Source organism: Schistocerca americana, chromosome 3 (assembly GCF_021461395.2).
Source record: "Schistocerca americana isolate TAMUIC-IGC-003095 chromosome 3, iqSchAmer2.1, whole genome shotgun sequence".
Taxonomy (NCBI): domain Eukaryota; kingdom Metazoa; phylum Arthropoda; class Insecta; order Orthoptera; family Acrididae; genus Schistocerca; species Schistocerca americana.
The window spans coordinates 35,413,501-35,437,129 of NC_060121.1; the positions used below are offsets into that span (position 1 = coordinate 35,413,501).

Sequence of the window (23,629 nt, forward strand, 5' to 3'; positions counted from 1 at the left end):
AGGAGTTGTTAGCTTTCAGGAATAATATTTCCAAACCACCTTGCATACCTCTTTCTGTGCACCTTGATATTTATTATTGTCTTTATTAACTGGCATAAATCTATAGCTATTTATGCCCCTTATGAGCATAGAAAGGAACCTATAAAACATTTCTTCACAGGTGACCTCAACGTGACCCAAAGCACCAAGTCTCATTACCAAAAGGTGCTGGTTTTTCTTTCCTTGCACGCCCTTTTCATGTTGTTGTTATGGTCTTCCAGAGACTGGTTTGATGCAGCTCTCCATGCTACTCTATCTTGTCTCTCACCCCACCTGCCACTAATGACCCTCTGCCCAACATGCAGGCCCTCGACCTCTACCTTAAGTGCCTTACCCCCGAGATGGCAGCACTTCTGCCAGTGTCTCCTGCCTAAACCTCAAGCACCTGCTGCCAGGTGCCGATCATCCCCACCCAATTGGTGCCACTCAGGCAAAAACAGCCGGCTCAGTTCTAACCACCCCTTGATGACCACCACGAACTACACACAGCTTGCTGGTACCACCAAAGGTTTGGTGAGATCTTCCCCAATTGCAGACCCCTGTGCTCCTGGTCACCAAACCCTGGCAGCCACTGACAGTTTCGTGTACCCTTCCACAGGGCTTATTCCTATGCTATTTGTATGACACTAATTCCCCTGCACACTACCTCATCGAAACTGGCTCTGATTTATCCTTATTTTCCCGCAAACTACTCCTAAATCTCTTACCCCCCCCCCCCCCCCCCCCCCAAATCCCTCCCCTCCTCATAACCACTGTCAACAACTCAGCCTTTCCTACATATAGGTTGCTTATGCAATAGCTCGATTTAGGCCTTCAATGTGGACCTTCACAGTTGTGGACATTACCAGCCCCATACTGAGTGCCTAGTTCCTTGGGCATTACAGTCTACTGGCTGACATAGCAAGCTGTTATTTAGTCGACGGTACCTCCGGTAAGTCCGTCCACTGTAGCTCTTGTTCCTTCACATGTTTCGCTGCAGAACAGTTGGAGATTTCAGGCTCTTATGCTCAGCTCCTTGCAGAATTCCTCTCTCCTCATCCAGTCACACAATGCCCCCCAGAATATTCAGCATGACATTGTACATTACACTGCCATTACTCTTGGCCACTCAGTTTTCAGCCCCCCCCCCCCCCCCCCCCCACCACCTCCACCCTCTCTCTCTCTGAAGAGAGATTTCCCTCCAACCTTACTAGCTCTCTTGACTGCCAGGCGAGTCTGCCTAATTCTCAAACTTCCTCCTCCCTTGTTTTCATGTGGATTCGTGAAACTTGCATACAGATGCCATTCCAGTGAAACCCTGCATTGACAGCCCCCTTTTCGGCATTTGTCTTCTCGTGCTGTCAGACAATGCTGAACGAAGGACTGTAAACTATCCATAGTCCGCCCTGTTCAAAGATTGTCTAACTTGATTAAGAGGTTGTAACACATAAAATATTATTGTTCTTGTTAGCTTTTAGGAATAATATTTCTGAACGAGCTCGAGTACCTCTTTCAGGATGTCTCATTATTTATTATTGTCTTTATTAATCAGCGTATATCTACAGACTTATATGCCCCTTAGGAGTATACAAGGGACTCAAAATCGTTGTTTTAATACTACATGCAGAAATTACTGTAGCTCCATTTGAAAATGTGAAGCTGACGCCAGTACCTGTGTAATAAATATGGCTATGAAAAGAGACTAGGTATTATTTAGAGAGGATTTTTTAAAATTCTTTTCAGAGAGAAAAGACTTACGATACCTTAAATGGTTCAAGAAACATCTTAGGTAAACAGTTTAGCTGAATCCTCCTGTATACAATGCGAGCATCTGGCAAAATTGAACATGTTTTGGAACAGCAACATAAAAATCATCTTCAGAACAACAAATAACACTAAAATACTAGAAGAACGTAACTGACTGAGTGGTGATAAATGATAGCTCACTTTGGCTGTAGAAAAAGCAAATTGTGTTAACAAGTAGGAAAAATAATAATGCGTATTCAAATACAACATTAGTGATGTGCTGCTTGACGCAAACATGTCAGTTTCATATCTAGATGTAACACTGAATAGTGATATGAAATGGAATCAGCACATAAGGATGTAGTACGAAAGGTAAATGACCAACTTCTATTCGATGGGAGAATCTTAGGAAAGTGTGGTTTATCCTAATGGACACTACATATGTAATACTAGTGTGACTTATTCTTGAGTACCGCTCGAGCATTTGTGATCCCCGATTGGTCGAATTAAAGGAAGACATTAAAGCCATTCACAGATTTACCGCTCGATTTGTTATCGTATTTTACGGACTGTAAGATGCACATTTTTCTTGAGGTGCATCTTATACTCTAAATTAATATAAAAAGTCCAGTCTTTGATTTTAAATTCCCTCCAGTCTTAAAAATGGCCATATATGCCACAGAAAACCTATCTCTATCTGCAACATTGGATTCAACTGGCAGCAGCAGTGCACCGATGTGACAAACATGAGTTATGGACATTCACAAGCTCAATAACACTGTCTCACTCGCACCCCACGCCATCACAAACCCAGAACATGTATAGCCTATGATGCGCCAACGCAGTCTATGGTGACAGTAAGCTTGAATTGAAAGTGATTTGTGTTATTGATAACAGTACAATATTTTTGTTAGTAGCTAGTTTCATAATAGAAAAGAATAAAAGGTATATATATATGATGCAGGTTACAAACTGAGAGTAACAGTATATGCAAAAGACCATGGAAGCAGAGTAACTGAGCAGCATTTTGGTCCCCCGCCACCAGAAAATGATTGGGAGACGTGAAAAAAATAAGGAACACTAAATGTGCAAATCGAGGACTGAATGCAAAAAGGCCAAAACTAAATAATGATGTATTGAAATGGATTCAAGGAGCCCATCAAAATGGCATTGCAATTAATACAAAAATGATTCAAATACACCATTGTAAACCAGCTCTACAGAGGAACTTCCAGACTTCAAGGGTGGAGTTGCTTGATGGTACATGCTTATGAAGCATCATGGACTTAGCTTGCGAACCATCTCAGAAAACACCACAAGAGTACGAAGAGAAAATATCATCATTCCATTGCTTTATCATTCAACATTGAAAGAAAACAAGTGAGGAACTATGCCAAATAGTGAATAAAGAATGAAACTCCTCTGACATCTGATGCCCAAAGTAACAGCGTGGAAGGTCCTAAAACTGTAACTATAAAAACAAATGGATATGAGAAAATGCACTACACTGTTGTCCTTTCATGTTGTGCTGATGGTACTAAACTTAATCCAATTTTCATTTTCAAGTGCAAAACAATGCCAAAACCTTCTGAAATACTGGCAGGTGGGTCAATCAACGTGAAGTGATCCAATAAAAATTAAGTTGGTTTCTTGACCATTTTTAAATATTTCAGTTTTCTTACATGTGATATAAAATGGAAATTGTCGTGTGGCTAGGGCCTCCCATCAGGTAGACCATTTGCCTGGTGCAAGTCTTTCACGTTGACGCCACTTTTGTGACATGCGTGTCGATCATATGTGATTACCCTGTGTGATTACCCTATAATTGAGAAGCTCAAATAATTTTTAAAGAAATTTTACCTTGCACCATTTCTGAATGGTGGCCATTTTTACTTGTAAGTGCATGACAGTTTTTCAAATTGGAGACATTAACGTTAATTTGAATATCTCTGCACTGGGTTAAGAAACAACACTGCAATTAATGTGATTGTTTTAGGGTAGTTTCCTCTACAACACTGTTTATTACTCAAAATACCCTAAATTCAAAACTAACCAGTGAAAATTACCTCCAAAGTTTGGTGTTGAAATCTCAGAAAATCCACTTTCTTGACCCAAAAATAAATGCCAAGGAGTGACTTATCAGAGCGCATTTTTTTCTATTGTTAGATGAATACAGTGGAGGAGGAAACTTGTAGATGCGTGCGGTCCACTGGGCCTGATCGCATAGTAGTAATAGTAGTAGTAGTAGTAGTAGATGTCACAAACTATTAGCCCTGTATAAAGCAAGAACATTGACAAATGGTTCCTTAATTTTTTACAAATTTTTGAAATTTGAAAATGTTTATTTTCTGAGAGTAACAGTATATGCAAAAGACCATGGAAGCAGAGTAACTGAGCAGCATTTTGGTCCCCCGCCACCAGAAAATGATTGGGAGACGTGAAAAAAATAAGGAACACTAAATGTGCAAATCGAGGACTGAATGCAAAAAGGCCAAAACTAAATAATGATGTATTGAAATGGATTCAAGGAGCCCATCAAAATGGCATTGCAATTAATACAAAAATGATTCAAATACACCATTGTAAACCAGCTCTACAGAGGAACTTCCAGACTTCAAGGGTGGAGTTGCTTGATGGTACATGCTTATGAAGCATCATGGACTTAGCTTGCGAACCATCTCAGAAAACACCACAAGAGTACGAAGAGAAAATATCATCATTCCATTGCTTTATCATTCAACATTGAAAGAAAACAAGTGAGGAACTATGCCAAATAGTGAATAAAGAATGAAACTCCTCTGACATCTGATGCCCAAAGTAACAGCGTGGAAGGTCCTAAAACTGTAACTATAAAAACAAATGGATATGAGAAAATGCACTACACTGTTGTCCTTTCATGTTGTGCTGATGGTACTAAACTTAATCCAATTTTCATTTTCAAGTGCAAAACAATGCCAAAACCTTCTGAAATACTGGCAGGTGGGTCAATCAACGTGAAGTGATCCAATAAAAATTAAGTTGGTTTCTTGACCATTTTTAAATATTTCAGTTTTCTTACATGTGATATAAAATGGAAATTGTCGTGTGGCTAGGGCCTCCCATCAGGTAGACCATTTGCCTGGTGCAAGTCTTTCACGTTGACGCCACTTTTGTGACATGCGTGTCGATCATATGTGATTACCCTGTGTGATTACCCTATAATTGAGAAGCTCAAATAATTTTTAAAGAAATTTTACCTTGCACCATTTCTGAATGGTGGCCATTTTTACTTGTAAGTGCATGACAGTTTTTCAAATTGGAGACATTAACGTTAATTTGAATATCTCTGCACTGGGTTAAGAAACAACATTGCAATTAATGTGATTGTTTTTAGGGTAGTCTCCTCTACAACACTGTTTATTACTCAAAATACCCTAAATTCAAAACTAACCAGTGAAAATTACCTCCAAAGTTTGGTGTTGAAATCTCAGAAAATCCACTTTCTTGACCCAAAAATAAATGCCAAGGAGTGACTTATCAGAGCGCATTTTTTTCTATTGTTAGATGAATACAGTGGAGGAGGAAACTTGTAGATGCGTGCGGTCCACTGGGCCTGATCGCATAGTAGTAATAGTAGTAGTAGTAGTAGTAGTAGTAGTAGATGTCACAAACTATTAGCTCTGTATAAAGCAAGAACATTGACAAGTGGTTCCTTAATTTTTTACAAATTTTTGAAATTTGAAAATGTTTATTTTTGGTAATGTTTGGGGTTAGTTATGTCTGGTGGGACTGATTACAAAAATTTGATTTTTGCACATTTTGTACGCCTATATGATACCAAAGTACTATAAAAATTTCAGCATTGATATTTGCCTGCGAACGAAGATATGAATTTTTGAAAATGAGGAAATAATTTACATTACACTGCAATTGGTCTTATGGTTGTTGCCTGATTCGTGAGTAATATTGCCAAGATGTAATCAATTGTTATTGAAGTTAGGGTACTGAGTTATATGCAGAAACTCGAAAAATTACTGAACTAAGAATCTGTACTATCTTGACAAATTTGAAACAAATATTTTCAATTACCGTACTTTCGAGATGTGGTGCTTCCTAATCCTAGTAGCGACTGTTAAGAACACATTTCTTCAGATAGCTTTAGTGATATAGAATAAGACCTCACAGTTGCTGTGGTACATTCAAACAGCTTCCTTAATATGTTTTTCAGGGGTATCCAAACATTGTTACTAGTAGATTTTTTAATGATGTTCTTGGGTCAGCAGGCTGGTAAAAATGAACAAAAACGTCATTGTTTTCCAAACTTATTCTTTCAACCTGTGTAAGCCACCAATGTCCATCACACATACATGCCAGTATGTCATTCAATGTTGAAGAAACAGATGTAATTTTGCTGACACAATGATCCTTGTAAATTTTGGTTTCTGATGTTACATTGCATCGAACTCAGTTTTCTGCAATGCCAAGGAATTTGTGGAGTAGTTTTGATCCTTTTACTGCTATACAGTTTTCACATCTGGTTTGGAGTGTTGTTTTGATATTAAGAGCTACCTCTTCTTTCTTGATGAAAAAATAGATCATGTCTTTAATATTATCCTTGCAAAACACATACATGTCCCCTATTGTAAGAATTTGGTCTGTGGTCTTTCTTTGTAGGTTGGCTTTACTCGTTCAGATTTTGTCGCACCTCCTACTCCATCACATGTATTTTTACCGTGGCAAGGAGCAGAAAAGTGCCATTTGACCTCCAACCTGAAATCTACTTTGTGGTTGCAAAGATTTGTAAAATTCTTTGTTGTTCTTGTACTGACCTCTGCTTCCATCTGAGAAGTATATGAACTGCTCAATCCTGAGCAATTTTTCTTTTATGTAATTTGTTACATACCTTTCAAACACATGGACAACAAAAGTGTTGTGCTCCAAGTAGTCACTTAGAATGCAAATTGAAGAACTACAAACTATGCCTTTCTCATTCGTGAAGTACAGAACAAATGGATGCACTGCTGTATGGTCATTGACTCTGCGGTACCCTTATATTTCATCCTTGTGTTTCATCCTTTTTTGTTCTCAAAAACTTACGTTGGGTTTTAGAAACACAATAGTGACTTTTTGAGATTTTCTGAGTTATCAATTAAAGATTCAAAGTAACCTTCCTCATATTTAACCACTGTTATCATTTCAGCCCTGTTGTTTGTGACCCACTCTTTGAAGGTAATATTGTCGGGCATTTCCTCCTCAAATTAATTAAAGAATTCAATGGCATTTATCATACAAACTCATCGTGCAGTCACAATTGTTAGTGTCAAAGATCATTAAATGAAGTAATTCTCTGTAGCTAAAATCATTTGAGTTTTGCATCCGCAATCGTCAGTTTGATATTTTGATGATATAAACATACAAATACAGAGGGTGTTCCTGAGGAGCCAGCCACAAAACACCACTTAGGGCAAAGATCACAAAACTCCAACCTTCCAATTTTGTGTTCAGGATGGCCATCTTTGAGAGGTACATAAAGTTCATTTAAATTTGACAGAAATAGTCATTCTGCATTATTACTTTAACTCCATTTATAACAACTCTTTTGCTACCTGAGCAGATTCTACCATTTTCATCGTCTTCAAAACTGCTGGATCTTTTCTGTTGTTTCTTCACTTACACCTACTCCTTTTTTCTTTCATAAAACTGGTAGAATGCCTTGCTCTTTCACTAATTTTCAGGTTAGTCTAACCAAACAATCAGAAACTATGAACTTGTGAACTATTTTTTTCTCTTGACAAACTTAAAATTTTAACTTTTTCCCCTCTCTGTGTCACAGAACATTTACTTTTTAATTTCTCAATTAAGTTCACAATATTCAGTGTCAGATGATTCTGGAGGTAGGTTTTATTCTGTCTTAGAAATACTGTTGGCATCTGCATTATTAAAGCAAGATTCTCTGTGTTATTAAAGCTAGATTCTAAGTCTTTTCAAATTTTGTCTGAAATACACTGTAACTTGCTTTTCTTTTTTCGCTACTCGATTTACTTATTTTCAAAGCAGGTGATACCTGCAGATTACAACAAGCAAAATCCAATTTGCTAATAGCTTCCTCATTAGGAATATAAATGTCATTAACAAGGTTATATGATTCTGGTCCTGGATTCATGATAAATATTTTTGAGTAACAATTTGGGCACATGGAATTTCCAGAAATCACATTAATTTTCAGCCACGAAGCTGTTTTACTTGCACTTAACAAGGAGAAATGTTCCAGTTTTATTTCGCTGATACATTTAATACCTGCCTTTTTATGAACTTTTGAGTGCATCAGAGTATTTTTTTTTCTCATAATACTCACAAACTGTTGATATAGAAGAACCTATTTGGAATATAAACAAAGTTTGTCTACCTTCATTAAAGTCATTAACATTTTTTTTATGGCACACATAACTTCCTATATGTCCTACAGAGCACTGTTAATCCATTTTATTGCATTCCAGTTATTCTTTCAAATTTTTTTAATATTAAATTTTAAAATTATTTTAGTTAATTAAAAATTACACTCATGACAAAAGCACATAAAATATTCTACACTCTTAATGAAGTGTATACATTCACTTTAACAGAATTTTCTGACCAGACTGACTGCAACAATGCCACACCCAGCAGGACAGCAAATGTAGTGAGGGTACCACATGTACAGACTTGTCACTGACTACTGGGCTCCTGTGCAGACTTGTAAATCTGTCCACTGAGCTCCAGTACACAGTTGTCTCGAGGTCCAAATTCATGCAGAAAACTGTAGCTTTTTCAACAACTGACAAATTACACATGTTTATTATTTTACTTTTATCATTTTGAACCTGTAATAATGTGCTACATAATTGAGAATAAAACTGTTTTAGGTGAGAATTTTGCAAAGGACGCTTATAATATCAGCCCCACTCAAGAACAGTTAAAGATCTTACACGGAAATAAAAGAGGCTGGCACTTAACAAGATTGTATAAGAAATAGAGATTGACGTTTCAAGATGAAAGGGATTCGATACATTGCTGGGAGGAAAAACAGGTATTTTCCATCAATGCCTTTTTCACCAACTAAGATGAGCTGCTGCTCCTTCCTGACATCTTACTACTGCCTGGCACCCAGCTGCAGTATGTGACTGCTGAGAGCCTCCCTCTCCAACCCAGTAGGAAACGGTGTCCTAACAGTTTTGCAGCCTAACAAATGCAGTGCCAACTACTAACTGGCTACTTTTTACTGGTGTTGCCAGTAGCAGAGAAAACTGGCACTAATTGGAAGACATTCATTTGCCTCCTAGTCCCACCTATATGGCTCTGTGTATCACCTCTACTTTCCTATAAGTAAGAACACAAGTTAGGGTGCCAGAAATGTGGCAAGGATGCAGTGCCACCCTCCCTTCAGTATTCCTCTCCCAACAGAAGTCTAATTGCTGAAGCTCTGAGTCCTCCCATTCCAGAAAGTAGCCACTTGAAAGATAAAATTAGCATTGCCAAACAGTACAAAATGGTGTGCATTTCATGTACAGTTTAAACAATTATCATTATATGAAGCTAACTCATTCATTCTTTGTCCTGTCTTTTGAAAATGTTGAGATTTTAAAATTTAAAAATATTTCTTAGAATTTGCAAAAAATGTTCAAAAAATCATGATTCAATACTCTAACAGTAATAAATACATATGTAGATTCTATAGATTTAATAATTAATCTTTGTCTCCTCTTCTTATCTACTGACCGTTTGAAAATGACTGGCTAGTTAAATCTGCTCATGGCAGTATGAAACTTTCATGTCACTGTGTCATATAAAACAAGAACAAAAAAGACATTGATTCTATGATTAAGCTATGGAGAAACACTTATCATATAATTTAAGGGGCATTTTTGGAATGCAATAGTTATTTTCTACATAATCTGTTGCCTAAATTGTTACAATGGAAATAAGTGGGTATAAAATGTCCAGTATTTATGTGCTAAATATGTGACTGAACAAATTTCCTGGCAGATTAAAACTGTGTGCCAGATCGAGACTGAACTTGGGTCACGAGTTTGAGTCTCACTCCAGCACACAGTTTTAATCTGTCTGGGAGTTTCATATCAGTGCACAGTACACAGCAGAGCAAAAAACTCATTCATGATAACTGACATTTGATACACATACAATTGATCAAACGAAATAATTTGCCACAAAATAGAACATCGAGGTATAATTGTACGTTATGTAGAACAAACATCTGGAGAAAATACTATAGTTCAATTCCTGTATCTTGGCAGTTCGCACATGCCCGCCCACCGCGAGAGGTTGCTGCGTTGCCTGTTGCACGCGCCAAGAGAAGTAGCGCCATAGTATAGTTCGCAAACTTTAGGGGGGAGCGCGCAGTTTATGAAGTAAAGCCACCACGGCCGCATTAACCCTTTCGCTGCTACATTGACGTGCTCCCCGCATTCCGCGTTGTGCGCGATTTTGTCATCACTGTGCTGCTCGCCTGTGCAGACACACGGTGTTTGGCCCAAAAATTTGATTTTTACACATCTTCTTGACTGGTAACTTCCCCCCATAAATGACAATTTTGTTTCTATGTTCAATGCAGTTATTGTGCAGCATTAGATGTAGTAAACCACTGCACGAAATTTTGAAGAGTTTGCAGAAGTAAAAGTCCATAGCGTATACTTTCCGTATGGTCCGATTTTAGTTGCCACTAGAAATGTCAAAAAATTACATTCAAACGAATAAAATTCATGAAGTAAGACACTCCGATATTTTTTTTAAATAAAGAAAATATTAAGCAATGAACAAGGTTTGAACTCAGAACCTTTCACTTAGCAGCCAAACACTTTAACCATTACGCTAACGCAGCTCATCATTCAAGGGAACTCCCGGATGACTTTAAAACATCACGCAAAATACTGACAAACACTATTGGTATGACTTTGAATTACTCACGTTTTGTCGAAATACAATAGGAAATAAACAATTACCGCTGTTGTTTATTGCGAAAAAGCGGATAGTGAGAATGATGCAAACACCTTTCCTTGCTTTCGCCTGAATTAGGAGGCTTATTGTTTGTTTCATTTAATTAATTAATAGAATATGAAGCAATTGGTATAAAGAATGCTTTTTCCAAACTTTCTATAAAAGAAAGTCTGCTATCAAGACATTGCTTTTGTTCAATTACTTCATTTATGACTAAACGTTTCTAAAACTGAAGACACTCGTCCGTGCTCTGCACTGCAGTCAAGCTCTGGCAACATCGTTCTCTGTTCATTGGGTGACTGTGTTTTGTGTTATCAGATGCACAGAACGAACCTAAACTCAGCCGCCGTCGTAAATGATGCGCACTTTAACATGATTGGTTAAAAGACAAGTTGTAATTTGTTAGTGTGGTAGGTACAGAAAATCCAGAAAATGATTTCTGCACAAAATAATTAGATTTCTATGAACACCATACTCAATTTGTACCTACTGGTATGGAAGAGATATGTCTAATACAAATATAATCAAAATAAGAACTATGCGGTAATATTACCTGTGTGTATGAATGAGTTCTGCAAAGGCTTGCTAATATCATCAGGGTGTTTTTTACGCATAGGGTCCACAATGCAGCGTGGGAACATGCCAATTTGGAAAGTCCGCTGGTTTTGTCCTTTCCACCAATACAGCTCTGCACTGAAACATATATGTTGTACTTCCCCAATAATACAGCACTGTTAAAATAATTTAACAATAAACACATTCTCTCTCATTCTCCCTCTCTCTTTCTTTCTTTCTTTTTCCTTCCCAAATACCATGGGTAACACAATGTTGGAAGTTATACGACAGGAAATTATAAACCAGAAGAAACCACCTATTACAGTCCGGACACAAACATCACCCATCCCATCAAAGGCAGGGCTACCTGTGAAACGAATCATGTGATGTACAGCCTAAGCTGCAACCACTGTGCTGCAATTCTATGTGGGCATGAGAACCAACAAGCTGTCTGTCTGCATGAATGGTCACTGACCAACTGTGGCCAAGAAACAACTGGACCACCCTTCTGCCAAGCACGCAGCCCAACATGACATTCTTCATTCCAATGACTGCTTCACAGCCTGTGCCGTATGGATCCTTCCCACCAAGACCAGCTATTCTCAATTGTGCAGTACTTCTTACATTCCCATAACCCTCCTGGCCTCAACCTTCATTAGTCATTATCCTCACTCATCTACCCTCTTTCCTGTTACCATACCAGCACTACATAGCCCTCAATTCCACCAATGCACCCAGTATTTTTACTTCTCTCCTTATCTGCTTCCCCCTCCCCCTTTCTATGTCTCCCCCATCCTCCATCTAACCCCCTGACTGTACCTAGCTGCCCTACCCTCTCTCCACCTCATCCCTGCACGCTCCCCAGCAGCACATCACCGTCCCCCGCCCCTACCTTGCTATCCCATCCCCCTCCCCAACCACCTCCTCCTTACCCCCACCCACTTGCCTCTCCCATCATGCACTGCTGCTGCTGCTGCTGCTGCTGCTGCTAATAGTATAGCTTCAGCTGCCAGACTGTGGTCATGCATGCATGTGTGTGTGTGTGTGTGTGTGTGTGTGTGTGTGTGTGTGTGTGTGTGTGTGTGTTTCTTTCATCCATTATTGACACAGGCCTTGTTGGCTGAAAGCTTATTTTGTGACAGTATTTTTGTTGTGCTTATTTGCGACTCAGCATATCCTCTAATGGTGAATAGCAACTGTTCTTTTCATAATATTGTTACATTCCATTCTGGATTTTCCATTGTTTGACACTGTTTAAAGAAGTGTTTAACCACAACTATTGCAACACAGAAGTGTGTGGATGTGTGTCTTCATGTGTGTTTATTTTATAGAAGTAAAGCTTAATGTATACTCTTTTGAACTATTACATGTGACAACAGCATCCATCACTCCAACTCACAATTTTGTACCTTGTTTGCATTCTAGAATATCAGTTATCACAGCATTGTTGTGTTGAGGTGTTGAGGTAGTGTTTTACTGGGTAGAGTGGTTCCCCTGATTTTATCATCTCCGCATTTATCTTGCCAGTTTATATCAGGTGCTGATCAATAGTTTATATCAGGTGCCGATCAATATCAGCAAGTGGAGGGAAACTGTTAAAGAAAATATGAAAGTATGTGTCAAGAGCAAGTATGTTATGGCCAGAGTAATGTGGAACAAAGAAATTCCATTAAATTTTAGATTACACATCAAATCAACAAATTTAAAGTTTGCTTTTTTTTAACTAAACCTATGTTGTTGTTGTCTTCAGTCCTGAGACTGGTTTGATGCAGCTCTCCATGCTACTCTATCCTGTGCAAGCTTCTTCATCTCCCAGTGCTTACTGCAACCTACATCCTTCTGAATCTGCTTAGTGTATTCATCTCTTGGTCTCCCTCTACGATTTTTACACTCCACACTGCCCTCCAATGCTAAATTTGTGATCCCCTCATGCCGCAGAACATGTCCTACCAACCGGTCCTTTCTTCTTGTCAAGTTGTGCCACAAACTCCTCTTCTCCCCAATTCTATTCAATACCTCTTCATTAGTTATGTGATCTACCCATCTAATCTTCAGCATTCTTCTGTAGCACCACATTTCCAAAGCTTCCATTCTCTTCTTGTCCAAACTATTTATTGTCCATGTTTCACTTCCATACATGGGTACACTCCATACAAATACTTTCAGAAACGACTTCCTTACACTTAAATCTATACTCGCTTTCCTTGCCATTGCCAGTCTACATTTTATATCCTCTTTACTTCAACCATAATCAGTTATTTTGCTCCCCAAATAGCAAAACTCCTTTACCGCTTTAAGTGTCTCATTTCCTAATCTAATTCCCTCAGCATCAACCGACTTAATTCGACTACATTCCATTATCCTTGTTTTGCTTTTGTTGATGTTCATCTTATATCCTCCTTTCAAGACACTGTCCATTCCGTTCAACTGCTCTTCCAAGTCCTTTGCTGTCTCTGACAGAATTACAGTCATCGGCGAACCTCAAAGTTTTTATTTCTTCTCAATGGATTTTAATACCTACTCCGAATTTTTCTTTTGTTTCCTTTAATGCTTGCTCAATATACAGATTGAATAGCATCAGGGACAGGCTACAACCCTGTCTCACTCCCTTCCCAACCGCTGCTTCCCGTTCATGCCCCTCGACTGTTATAAATGACATCTGGTTTCTGTACAAATTGTAAATAGCCTTTCGCTCCCTGTATTTTACCCCTGCCATCTTTAGAATTTGAAAGAGAGCATTCCAGTCAACATTGTCAAAAGCTTTTTCTGAGTCTACAAATGCTAGAAACGTAGGTTTGCTTTTCCTTAATCTAGCTTCTAAGGTAAGTCATAGGGTCAGTATTGCCTCACGTGTTCCAACATTTCTGCGGAATCCAAACTGATCTTCCCCGAGGTCGGCTTCTACCAGCTTTTCCATTCGTCTGTAAATAATTCGCGTTAGTATTTTGCAGCAGTGACTTATTAAACTGATAGTTCGGCAATTTTCACATCTGTCAACACCTGCTTTCTTTGGGATTGGAATTATTTTATTCTTCTTGAAGTCTGAGGGGATTTCGCCTGTCTCATACATCTTGCTCACCAGATGGTAGAGTTTTGTCAGGACTGGCTCTCCCAAGGCCGTCAGTAGTTCCAATGGAATTTTGTCTACTCCTGGAGCCTTGTTTCGACTAAGGTCTTTCAGTGCTCTGTCAAACTCTTCACGCAGTATCGTGTCTCCCATTTCATCTTCATCTACATCCTCTTCCATTTCCATAATATTGTCCTCAAGTACATCGCCCTTGTATAGACCCTCTATATACTCCTTCCACCTTTCTGCATTCCCTTCTTTGCTTAGAACTGGGTTTCCATCTGAGCTCTTGATATTCATACAAGTGGCTCTCTTTTCTCCAAAGGTTTCTTTAATTTTCCTGTAGGCAGTATCTATATTACCCCAATGTGAGATAAGCCTCTACATCCTTACATTTGTCCTCCAGCCATCCCTGCTTAGCCATTTTGCACTTCCTGTCAATCTCATTTTTGAGACGTTTGTATTCCTTTTTGCCTTTTCATTTACTGTGTTTTTATACTTTCTCCTTTCATCAATTAAATTCAATATTTCTTCTGTTACCCAAGGATTTCTACTAGCCCTTGTCTTTTTACCTACTTGATCCTCTTCCGCCTTCACTACTTCATCCCTCAGCGCTACCCATTCTTCTTCTACTGTATTTCTTTCCCCCATTCCTGTCAATTGTTCCCTTATGCTCTCCCTGAAACTCTGGTTTAGTCAGTTATCTAGGTCCCATCTCCTTAAATTCCCACCTTTTTGCAGTTTCTTCAGTTTTAATCTATAGTTCATAACCAATAGATTGTGGTCAGAGTCCACATCTGCCCTTGGAAATGTCTTACAATTTAAAACCTGGTTCCTAAATCTCTGTCTTACCATTATATAGTTTAACTGATATCTTATAGTATCTGCAGGATTCTTCCATGTATAGAACCTTCTTTTATGATTCTTGAACCAAGTGTTAGCTATGATTAAGTTATGCTCTGTGCAAAATTCTACCAGGCGGCTTCCTCTATCATTTCTCTCCCCCAATCCATATTCACCCACTATGTTTCCTTCTCTCCCTTTTCCTACTCTTGAATTCCAGTCACCCATGACTATTAAATTTTCGTCTCCCTTCACTACCTGAATAATTTCGTTTATTTCATCATACATTTCTTCAATTTTTCATCATCTGCAGAGCCAGTTGGCATATAAACTTGTACTACTGTAGTAGGCGTGGGCTTCGTGTCTATTTTGGGCACAATAATGTGTTCACTATGCTGTTTGTAGTAGCTTACCCGCACTCCTATTTTTTTATTCAATATTAAACCTACTCCTGCATTACCCCTATTTGATTTTGTATTTATAACCCTGTATTCACCTGACCAAAAGTCTTGTTCCTCCTGCCAGCGAACTTCACTAATTCCCACTCTATCTAACTTTAACCTATCAATTTCCCTTTTTAAATTTTCTAACCTACCTGCCCGATTAAGGGATCTGACATTCCACGCTCTGATCCGTAGAACGCCAGTTTTCCTTCTCCTGATAACAACATCCTCCTGAGTAGTCCCCGCCCGGAGATCCGAATGGGGGATTATTTTACCTCCGGAATATTTTATCCAAGAGGACACCATCATCATTTAACCATACAGTAAATCTGCATGCCCTCGGGAAAAATTATGGTTGTAGTTTCCCCTTGCTTTCAGCTGTTCGCAGTACCAGCACAGCAAGGCTGTTTTGGTTAGTGTTACAAGGCCAGATCAGTCAATCATCCAGACTGTTGCCTCTGCAACTACTGAAAAGGCTGCTGCCCCTCTTCAGGAACCACACATTTGTCTGGCCTCTCAACAGATACCCCTCCGTTGTGGTTGCACCTACGGTACGGCCATCTGTATCGGTGAGGCACGCAAGCCTCCCCACGAACGTCAAGGTCCATGGTTCATGGGGGTAGGAACTAAACCTAAGGAATACAATAACAACAACTTACATTGGAACAGCCGCACAAAAAATGTTGCGAGGAAGGTGACCCAAAGATAGCAATTTATTTGAATATTGCCCAGGACAGGCCTGTTCAGTTGGTGGTTAGGTGAGTATCAGCACTTCACCTGGCCCGCTGCATGAGACATGAGCACTCGAAGTAAAAAGGGGCAGACACTCATCACTATGTAGTGCATGGGAAGTGAAATCTGTGCAGTGTCTTCTGAGGAATGACCATGTTTTAGGTTTGCCGTAGCCTTAGAGGCTACAGCTTGAACACTGGAGGGAGTGGGGCGGGGCGGGGCGGGGGGGGGCGGGGGGTGGGGGGGGTGGGGAGGCAAAGTCGAATTTTGAACAAAATTATAATGTACTAGACCAAATTGAGATTAGCTTCCAGGATTTCAGAACTACAGCACGAAAAAGTTACACAATAAGGTTCATAACAAAATTAGTGTCATTTGTCATGTGTTATGTGAGAGTGGGACAGTAGACAAATAGCCAGAAAGTCATGTAATTCTTCCAAACCTTTGACTGTTAATTGCTGAGTAAACATACAGACATACTTTAGATGTACACAAAAAGATCAAAATGAAAATAAAATGGTGTAAATTAACAATGAAATTTTAAAACCACGGATGAGTCTTCGTATTTAAGGAATGTGAAGATTACAGATAGTGTGTAATAAGAATAATACATAGAAAAGTAAAATCAGCCTGCAAAGTGTACAGTAAATTATAGTATTTTCAAAATAAAATGTACAATGTGTGCAAAATGGAAACCTTGCAATGAGTGCACATCACCACTTTCAATTTAGAGTAGTGACTATTAATGTGAGTACCATACAAAAGCATAGGATCGTCCAGCTAGTGGTGGGAATTACTATGAGAGATAGAAGACCAGAGAAATGTAGCAGGCAACAGACTAGTGTGGAATCCATAATTTATGGCTGTAATGAAGACTTGGGACATGCAGTCAAATTAAGAGCGGTAGGTGAGACAAAGGGGACGTCGCTGCACTCAAAGAGATAAGCGAACATGCGTACCATACTATACCATACCATGCCATACCATAGTATAGTATAATGTAATGGCACATAGAACAGCAGACAATGTAAGAAAACACACAAGGACAGTGCACCTTAAGACTGAAAGACATGATAAAATCTGGAGCAGGCCTTTATCCAACAGTGGATCCCAAGTGCTGGATGACAATGCAGCTGAACATGTTTCTGTTTTATTGGATGTACCATACCATGTTTTAAAGACATTCCCACCTTCAATACTGTATAACTACGGCTTGTAACAGTACTACCCTTCATCCGATAGGATTTGTCTCTCATTAAGAACAAATTCTTGCTTTACTCACTTCTAGTTAGGTTATTTTCAATTATTATTATTATTAGTTTAAAGACTACTGTCTACAAATTCTGTTCAGTTTCACAACATTTGTCAACAATTCTTCATCACTTACACAATTACAGTACAGATGGTAATGACTACAAGGTTAACTTTAATGCTATCATAAATGAAAGTACAGTTACAAGAGCATGGTCGTCAACAAAAACTGATGCCTCACACAAAAATCACACTTACTGAGCACACACAAAAGTACAGATGGAGCCGAGTTGCCTGCCTCGACAGAGAGGGAGCTACTTTTACACAGACAGAATTTCGTAATAAATTCCAAAATTCCATGAAGGTAAGGTCTAGAATCTACAAGGGTAATCTCAAAAGTAAGGTCTCCTCTTTTTTTTTAAGTACATAGACCTGTTTATTTCTGCAATGGTTTACATCAGTTTATAGCTTGAACATTTAGCTATTTTTCTACATAATCACCATTTCTGTCGACGCATTTTTGTAGGCACTGTGGCATTTTTTGTATGCCCATGTCATACCAGCTCACTGAGATGCTGTTCATCATGAATTTCAGTCTCACCAGCTACAAACTCTCTTACAAACATTTCTGACATCCATGCACAACTCACCATACACTTCCGTCAATTGGCGATGGATTTCAATCGGCACAGTGCCCTTTGCATTCAAAAACTGAATAACTGCGTGCAATTCGCACTTGGGGGTAACATCCAATGGCAGCTCCAGTCTCAACGGCTGGCAAGGCATGACTGAGCACCTCAGCATGGCGCGCACTTGTTTACACACAGTGCGTGAAGCATTCTTCGTAACAGTGTGACCAACTGCCACACAAACAGAGTTCTGTACTTATAAAAAAACAGGAGACCTTACTTTTGGGATTACCCTCGCACCAGATAATACAAATTTTAAATGCTACATAATTGCAGTTGTGATGATTGAGCCTGTCACCTAACAACTACATCCATTACATCTATAACTGCAGTTGTGATGATTGAGCCAGTCACCTAACAACTACATCCATTACATCTATAATTGCAGTTGTGATGACTGAGCCAGTCACCTAACAACTACATTCATTACATCTGGTCAGACAACTCGCAGTACGTGAGCAGCACTGCTCTCCTTCTTCACAAAATGGCAACCAGCTGGTTTCGAGTCAAGTAATGCTTTCTGGTCCCGCAACCAGTCAGTAGTCCTACGGATGACAGCAGTAGTGCATCCTTGCACTCTGGTTCCACTATCAAGCCCTCAAAGTTTATCTGATATTCGAAGAAATTTAATTATTGAGAGAGAATGTGACCTTCATATTCCATGTAAAGGACATCCCAACCTTCAACCTTCAACCCAGGACTACGATACAGCTTCATTTGAACAACACATACAATTTCACTGTGCTTTTGTTTCCTCAGCTTCACAGGTAACGTCCAACAAGTGACATAGGATTTAGTACAGGCCACAGAAGCATTTTAATCATTTCTCTGACTGGCTGACCTTCCACACAAATCTAATAGTGTGCACTATATCAAGCTGTTTATTGCTTACATGTCAGTGTTTGGTGATACAATGTGCACACTCCTTATCCTGGGCATCTGAAAGTGCGTATGCATGCCAGCTGTAATGCTTCTTCAGCTTGGGTTACTATCTGGTGCAATGAGCCTGAGCACTGTCATATTTAAACAAACAGTATCCATTGTCACTTCAGCCTCCCAATTGCTGATCAGGAATAATAGCAATAAACATATATGATTCTCTTTGCTATGTTGTAGGCAAATGTCACAAAAGGCAGTATTGTACCCCAGACTCTCAATTTAATATCAGTGGACATCAAGAGCATATCTGCCAACAGTTTATTAAATTGTCCTGAGAGACCATTTGTCTACATACGTTAGAAACGTGTCATCCTGTTCACAGTCTTACACTGTGAAATTACCGCAGATAAGTCTCAAATGAAACACTTTTCTAATATTGTCAATTGTTACATGTGTACTTCAAAATTATGTACAAGAAACATGGAGATTTCCAGAGCTCCAGCAATCTGTACAGCTTTGATAATGGGCAAATAGTGAGGTCACACAACTATTCATTTCTTCCTATTTATCAACTTGGGAAACCTGCCTTTGAGGTAAGTTTCAATCCAACTAAATGGAACAGTTGCACAGGAAATGGTACCAGATGTTCTTGGAGTAACTGAGGTACATGCTCCCATTATTGGATCCTCTCTACAATGACTTGAATAATGTCTAACAGACTGACAGACCTGATCAATTATACCTGCCTCTTCTAAGTCTCTCAATGGTATTTACAAATCAAGAACAGTTGTCAACATAAGTAATTTAGAAGTAGATACCATAGGTATAGTGAAGAAACTTGAGTCACTTAATTAAGAATAAATGAAAGCAAGGGGAAACTACGGTCGTAATTTTTCCCGAGGGCATGCAGCTTCACTGTATGGTTAAATCATGATGGTGTCCTCTTGGGTAAAATATTCTGGAAGTCCCCCATTCGGATCTCCGGGTGGGGACTACTCAGGAGGACATTGTTACCAGAAGAAAAAAAAAATTGGTGTTCTACGGATCGCAGTGTGGAATGTCATATCCCTTAATTGGGCAGGTAGGTTAGCAAAATTTAAAAATGGAAATGGATAGGTTACAATTACATGTAGTGGAAATTAGTGAAGTTCGGTGGCAGGAGGAACAAGACTGTTTGTCAGGTGAATACATGATTATAAACACAAAGTAAATAACTTTAACGCAGGAGTAGGCTTGGTAATGAATAAAAAAATAGGAATGAGGATAAGCTACTGTGAACAGCATAGTGAACACATTATTGTAGCCAAGACAGATATGAAGCCCACGCCTACCAGAGTAGTACAAGTTTATATGCCGCCTAGCTCTGCAGGTGATGAAAAGATTGAAGAAATGTATGATGTGATAAAAGAAATGGAGATTAAAATTTAATAAACCTGGGAGACTGGAATTCGATAGTGGAAAAAGGAAGAAAGGAAAAGTAGTAGGTAAATCCGGACTAGGGGTAAGGAATGAAAGAGGAAACTGGCTGGTAGCATTATGCAAAGAGCATAACTTGGTTTAAGAGTCATGAAAGAAGGCTGTATACAAAGAAGAGGCCTGGAGACGCTGGAAGGTTTCAGATGGATTATAAAGGGTGAGTCACTAACTATTGCCATTTAGAATAACTCCGAAAGTGTGACAGTAGCTAAAACGTTTGTGGGACAAATGTTGCTTGGGACAATGGGGGGCCATAATATGAAGTTGGTTTTTTGTTGCTAGGTAGAGTCACATTAGGGATATGAAGGTCACCTTTGTTTTTTTTTGAATGGGGTGCTACAGTTTGGTACTTATTTTCCGATAGTGGCTATCAAGACAAATCCAATGATATGTAACAGTAAAGTCTTTGAAGGTCAGTAAAGGTCAAAAGATGGCACGAACGTCTATTTACAGAATGTGTTCGAAGTGATGACCATTGGTACCAAAGCAGTGCTGCAATCTTCTCAACACAGTTTGAGTGGCATTCCTTATCACTTCGGCACTTATCGAAGCACATGCTCTGACAATTCTCTCTCATATATTTTGCAAATAGTAAATATTCGCCAAATTTGGCATATCCATCTAATGTGCCATTGACACGTAAACACCATTCAACGGTTTCACAATACAACACTAATAAGAATGTTAAGACTAGTATCATTGAATCAACCAAATGTGATTGGTATATTCTTTCGAAGAACAAGTCGATATGCTTCTCATTTATGGAGAATGCCAACAAAACTAAGAGAGAGCTAGAGACTTGTACACTAAAAGATATCCTCAACGTACTCACTATACATGTCGTACATTTAAATATGTGTATGATAAATTGAGAACAACTGGATCTTTAACGAATCGGAAACATATACAGCAAAGGAAAGTTACTACTGAGGAAACAGAAATTGGTGTTATTGCCACTGTGGTTCGAGATCCTTGTGTTAGTTCGCATCAAATCGCAAGGGAATCTGGCATGAGCCAGAGTAGTTTGTTCATGTTCGCATCGCCACAAATATCATCCTTACCATATCAGTCTCCACCAAGAATTAACTGGTACGGATTGTATGCATCGCACTGAAATCTGCCAATGGGCACACCGTCAGATTCCGGGGGTTTGCCACATGTATTAATTTTTATTTGTTTACTGACAGGGCTACGTCCATGAACCATGGCAATGTTAATTTCCATAACTTGCATTATTGGGCAACTGAAAATCCATGTCAACTGCGGCAAGCTGCACATCAAAAATGGTGGTCGGTGAATGTATGGTGTGGGATTCTGGAGGACACAATTATAGGCCCCTATTTTATTGAAGGAAATCTTAATGGTAGAAAGTACGCCACATTCCTGCAATAAACATTAGGTCTGTTATTAGAAGAAATACCTTTAGGAACAGAATGTGATATCAACACGATGGGTGTCAGGCATATTTTTGGCTGATGGCTAGAAATGAGTTGCAGAGACAATTGCCAAATCATTGAACTGAACACAGAGGAGATGTGTCGTGGCCGGATTGCTCGCCAAACTTGATGCCTCTTGATTTTTCTTGTGGAGAATCGTAAAACCCACTGTTTATAAGGACGTTCCAACTACACCTGAAGTTATGCAAGAGAGAGAGAGAGAGAGAGAGAGAGAGAGAGAGAGAGAGAGAGAGAGAGAGGTGGTGGTGGTGGTGGTGGTGTTTAACGTCCCGTCGACAACGAGGTCATTAGAGACGGAGCGCAAGCTTGGGTTTGGGAAGGATTGGGAAGAAAATCGGCCGTGCCCTTTCAAAGGAACCATCCCGGTATTTGTCTGAAACAATTTAGGGAAATCACGGAAAACCTAAATCAGGATGGCTGGACACGGGATTGAACCGTTGTCCTCCCGAATGCGAGTCCAGTGTGCTAACCACTGCGCGACCTCACTCGGTGAGAGAGAGAGAGAGAGAGAGAGAGAGAGAGAGAGAGAGTTGTCAGAGAATGTGTGTCCATAAGTGCTGATGTGATAACGAATACCACTCAATCCGTGATAAGAAGATTGCAGCACTGTGTTGATACTAATGGTCATCACTTCGAACACCTTCTGTAAATGGACGTTCACGCCACCTTGGACCTTCGTTGACCTTCAAAGACCTTACTGTTATACATCATTGGATTCGTCTCGATAGCCACTACCAGAAAATAAGTAGCAAACTATAGCATCCTATTAAAAAAAAAGTTGACCTTCATATCTCTGACGTGATCGTACCCAGCAACAAAACATCATCATCATATTATGACCCCCGCTGTCCCAAACTTTCAAGCTCCTATCATACTTTTGGAGCTATTCTAGGTGGCAGTAGTTAGTGACTCAAGCTGTATAATGGTAAGACAAAGATTAAGGAATCAAGTTTTAAATTGTAAGACATTTCCAGGGGCAGATATGTACCCTGACCACAATTTATTGGTTATGAACTGTAGATTAAAACCGAAGAAACTGCAAAAAAGGTAGGAATTTAAGTAGATGGGACATGGATAAATTGAAAGAGCCAGAAGTTTTAGAGAGTTTCAAAAAGAGCACTGGGGAATGGTTGACAAGAACAGAGGGAAGAAATACAGTAGAAGAAGACTGGGTAACTTTGAGAGATGAAATAGTGAAGGCAGCAGAAGTTCAAGTAGGTAAAAAGACAAGGGCTAGTAGAAATCCTTAGGTAATAGAAGAGATATAGAATTTAATTGATGAAAGAAGAAAATATAAAAATGGAGTATGAAGCACGCGAAAAGCAATACAAACGACTCAAAAAAAATGTGATCGGTGGGAAGTGCAAAATGGCTAAGCAGTGATGGCTAGAGGACAGGTGTAATGGTGTAGAAGCATATATCACTATGGGTATGATAGATACTGCCCACAGGAAAATTAAAAAGATCTTTGGAGAAAACGGAACCATTTGTATGAGTCTTACG

The 23,629-nt window shown here is 39.2% G+C and overlaps 1 protein-coding gene across 3 annotated transcripts in view; it reads right to left on the minus strand.

Moving 5' to 3' along the window:
- The window catches only part of LOC124605189 (activated Cdc42 kinase Ack), a 509,613-nt gene that overhangs the window by 214,889 nt on the left and 271,095 nt on the right, over positions 1-23,629 (minus strand). For all 3 annotated transcript variants that reach the window (XM_047136704.1, XM_047136705.1, XM_047136706.1), the window contains one exon: positions 11,288-11,427. In XM_047136704.1, coding sequence (XP_046992660.1) covers positions 11,288-11,427 — 140 coding nt within the window. The remainder of the gene's footprint in view (positions 1-11,287; positions 11,428-23,629) is intronic.